Source organism: Stegastes partitus, unplaced genomic scaffold (genome assembly GCF_000690725.1).
Source record: "Stegastes partitus isolate 25-593 unplaced genomic scaffold, Stegastes_partitus-1.0.2 Scaffold20, whole genome shotgun sequence".
NCBI lineage: Eukaryota > Metazoa > Chordata > Actinopteri > Pomacentridae > Stegastes > Stegastes partitus.
The window spans coordinates 548,327-552,469 of record NW_007577751.1 but is presented as its reverse complement, the minus strand read 5'-3'; the positions used below and the strand labels follow the sequence as shown (position 1 = coordinate 552,469).

The window sequence follows — 4,143 nt, the reverse complement described above, 5'->3', positions numbered from 1 at the left end:
CGTACAATCAACGACCTATGAGTTGTGCAACATTCGTACTGTAGTTACAAATTCGTCTCCCTTTAGTTGACAACAGCAGAATAAAGCGCACTCTCACCACAGCTGAAAAAGACACATTTTATCAAAGAAACTCGGTGAGTAATAAATCCACAAAACCAACATCACAAATAACTTCCTGTATAAAACAGGTCAATGAGCCAAATGGCGATTCTGCCTGCAACGAACCTTCTTCCTCCTCTTGGCATATTTTTTGGTTCCCGTCTTTGTACATTTAAGAATTATGCACAGAATTATCAACAGGGATGCAAAAGAACTCCAGCGCAGCACTGAATACCAGAGTGGCAGCCCACTCCATGTCCTGAGAAACAAAGATGTGAGAGGCTGTCAGACAACAAACACCTTTGATATTAATCCATTTGGAAGGAATAAAAAGCAGCATATAGTCTAACCTGCTGAAAAACAGATTGTGATCAGTTTGATTGAGCTGTAGAGACTGGTTTCGTGTGTCAGAGTGGATGTTCTTGGTGGCGTGGCAGGTTTGCAGAGGTGTTGGTTGGACTGTGGTTGTCCTCATTCTGTCTGCGCAGTCATAAATAGGTTGGCCTGATGACAAAAAAAGAAGACAATAAAACTTGTACTTTGCGCAATTAGGAATTAACAGCAGCCACAAAAACAAAACAGTCTTCATCAGTCCACAGAAGCACATGTTTAAAATGTTTTATACAGTACTAATGAAAAGTTTGGACCCACCTTCTCATTCAACAGTTTTTATTTATTTTAATTATTTTCTGCATTGTAGATTAATACTGAAGACATCAAAACTATGAAAGAACACATATGGAATTATATTGTAGACAAAAAGGTGTTAAACAAATCAGAATATGTTCTATAGTTTAGATTCTTTAAAGTAACCCCCTTTTGCTTTGATGACAGCTTTTACACTCTTGCCATTCTCTTAATCAGCTTCACGAGGTCGTCTCCTGGAATGGTTTTCCAACAGTCTTGAAGGACTTCCTAGAGGTGCTGAGGACTTGTTGGCTGCTTTTCCTTCACTCTGCAGTCCAACTCATCCCAGACCATCTCAATTCCACCACCAAGGGCCGAGCACCAACCTTTGGGGACAGAGCTTTTTCTGCTGCTGCTCCCACCCTCTGGAAGTCCTTTCCATCTCCCATCCGACACTGTTCTGACCTCCACAAATTCAAGTCCCTTTTGAAAACTCACCTTTTAGAGATTGCGTTTATTGTTTAACTGTTTAACGCTTTTATTTTTAATTTTTACCTGCCTTCTATACCTTGTTTTTTATCTGCTTTTTATTCAACTTGTTTTGTTCCTGTTTTTATCTTATACCCTGTTAAGCGACTTTGAGTATCTTGAAAAGCACTATACAAAATNTAAACTTACAAAATGTAAAAGAAGTAATAAAAGTCACACAATTAGTGAAATGGAGGTCATCTGTGAACAGTGAATGTGTCTCTAATGACTAAATACACCTGTATCTGAAGATCCAGTCACTGGTGAATCAGTACTCCTTACTAGGACTACATCATGAACTAGACACAAGCAATTCTGTGGAAAGTTTATGGACACACATAAGTCAGGAGGTGGATATGTTACACTCCTAAGAATGACACGGTGGTCAATCCTTTGTGTAGCACATTAATATTTATTCCTGCAGAAACCACAAAACAAACCCAGTCAGTCCTCCACGTCGGTGCTGCTGTGCGTCTGACGCCTCACTCTAATGGCAACTGATGTCAGCCCCCGACATCCAATGCGCACAGCTCCACCCACTGGCCAGGCGATGTAAATCTTCCTGGAGCAGATCATTCTCAAAAACTGACTGACCGTGCAAGAGACAGACTAGTGAGGGAGGCCACCAAGACACCTATGACCCCTCTGAAGGAGTTACACGCTTCAGTGACTGAGATTATTCAGACTGCGCATATAACAGCCGTTGCCTGTTCTTCATCAGCTGAAGGTTTATGAGAGAGTGGCAAAAAGAAAGACATAGTTAAAAAACGCTTGCAATAAATCTCTTTAGCTCTACAGAAAGCATGTGGGAGAATATGAAGTCAGATTCTTTGGTCTGATGAACTTTTTGTCCACCAGACTATGACACCAAACACTGCACACCATCACAAACACACCACACCCATCATGAAGCAAAACACAACAGCCAAAAGGCATTAAGATTTTAAAGACTAAAAAGCACCTTGAAACAATCAATCAGTGCAACAATCACACAGAAACAACAATCAGTAGCAAAAAGACAATGATAAATGGAAAAACAGAAAAAGAAAAAAAAAGAAAAAAGTCATGTGACTTGTTCAGTAGGGCAATGGCAGCAGGAACAAAAGAATATTTGGACGTGTTAGTCCTGCATTTTGGCAGGATGTATCTGCACCCCAACAGAAGCAGCAGGAACTCGTGAGCTAAGCGGGGGTGGCTCTTATCCGTAAGGATTGAACTGGCCTTACTTAAGGTTCTGTGTTGGTACAGGGCTGAGAGGGCATTCAGATTAATCCCTGCAATTTTGCTGCACATTCTTACAATACTCTGCAATCTATTTTTATTTTTTAGGGAAAGGGAGCTGTACCAACAAATAAAAGAGAAAGTCAGGATGGATTCAATAAAACAACAGTAAAACATTTGCAAGTACTGTCAACATTAAAACTACAAAGCTTCCTATAAAAATACATGCGCTGATGAGCCTTCTTGCACACAGCATCAAACAAAGGACAGCTTGTCATCAAAGTGAGTGCCAAGGTATTTGTAGTGATTGACCGCTCCACTGCTTGGTTCTCAATGCTGACAGGAGACACCCTGAAAGTCAAGAAGCATTTCTTTTGTTTTCTCTACATTAATATTTAAAAAAGAAGACCTGGGCACCCCTATAGCTCAACTAGTTGAGCAGGTGACCCATGAACAGGGGCTATAGTTACTCAACGCAGTGGTTGTGGGTTCAACTCCTGCTCACGATGCTTTGCTGCATGTCTGTCCCTGTTCTTCTCCCACTTTCCTGTCTATCTACTGCTCTAAATGAAAAGTCCAAAAACATATTTTTAAAAAAATGAAGACCTACACAGTCTGTGAATTCCTTCACTACAAGTCACTGATCAGGGTCATCACTGCTCAGCAAGGACACAAAAACCGAGTCGTCCGCGAATTTGACAATGTGACGCCCTGCATGTTGGCTGCGGCACTCATTTGTGTACAAAACAAATAATAAGGGTGAAAAGACACCAGCGCTTTTTGAAGATAGGCATGATTTTGCCTCTAATATGTGCTGTGATCTCTCTTAACACATTGAAGCTGAAGACTTGCTGAATGGCAAGTGAATTCTAATCAGCAGCTAAACACCAAAAGCCAAAGAAATCAGAAACAAAAATCTTTTGTTTTAAGGTTGTTCACTGTATGGTACTAATACTATACACAGATTGTTTGGACGTATCTTGCAAATCACAGAATACATTCCCCTCAGTTTCATATCTGATCTTACATCAGAAAGCCTCTTTATGTTGTTTTATTACAAAGCCACTAGATGGCCCTATGGTACTAATGTAGCATGCAAAATCTGTTGAAATAATGTCTTCATCATTGGTAACTTCTTTGCACAAGAGCCCTTTGTCAACTTTTTGTATTTGTAATGTAATGTTTTGTTGTTTTTATGAACACTCTAACATTAGGCTTGCTATATTTATAAAAGGGAAGTCTTGTAAGGTTGACTGATTTCCATAATTCCTTTAAACAGAGCTCTTGAAAGTGTACTTAGTTAAAACTAGAAACTGAGCTGCATACTCGTAAAATAAATTACAGAAAACTGATCAAATTTGAGTTTTACAAGAAACAGATGTCAGTTTAATTTAAAACACTAAAAAAATGCTGCTGTGTACATAAAGTAGGTAGACAAAAATCTCTCAGAGGCCCTTTTTTTCCCTGACACTCCTATGAGACTGAACTACAAGACTATCATGAACTTGTGTCTAGCCGACAACAGGTTGCGCTGTTTGACTAAAAAACATTAGCAATTTCTGTCTTCAATAATAAAACCCTGCCCTGAAAAAAAATTAACCAAAGACTGTCATGTCTTGTCAGTGAGAATACATTCCAAAAATATGAAGAAAAAAAACTGTACAAAAT

The 4,143-nt window shown here is 39.3% G+C and overlaps 1 protein-coding gene across 1 annotated transcript in view; it reads right to left on the bottom strand.

Annotated features, from left to right (window-relative positions):
- Positions 1-181: 181 nt before the first annotated feature.
- The window catches only part of LOC103365787 (uncharacterized), a 17,135-nt gene continuing 13,173 nt past the window's right edge, over positions 182-4,143 (bottom strand). Inside the window, exons 3-4 of the mRNA XM_008293331.1 lie at positions 450-603; positions 182-358 (exon numbers count right to left, since the gene is read on the bottom strand). Coding sequence (XP_008291553.1) covers positions 190-358; positions 450-603 — 323 coding nt within the window. The 3' untranslated portion in view covers positions 182-189. The remainder of the gene's footprint in view (positions 359-449; positions 604-4,143) is intronic.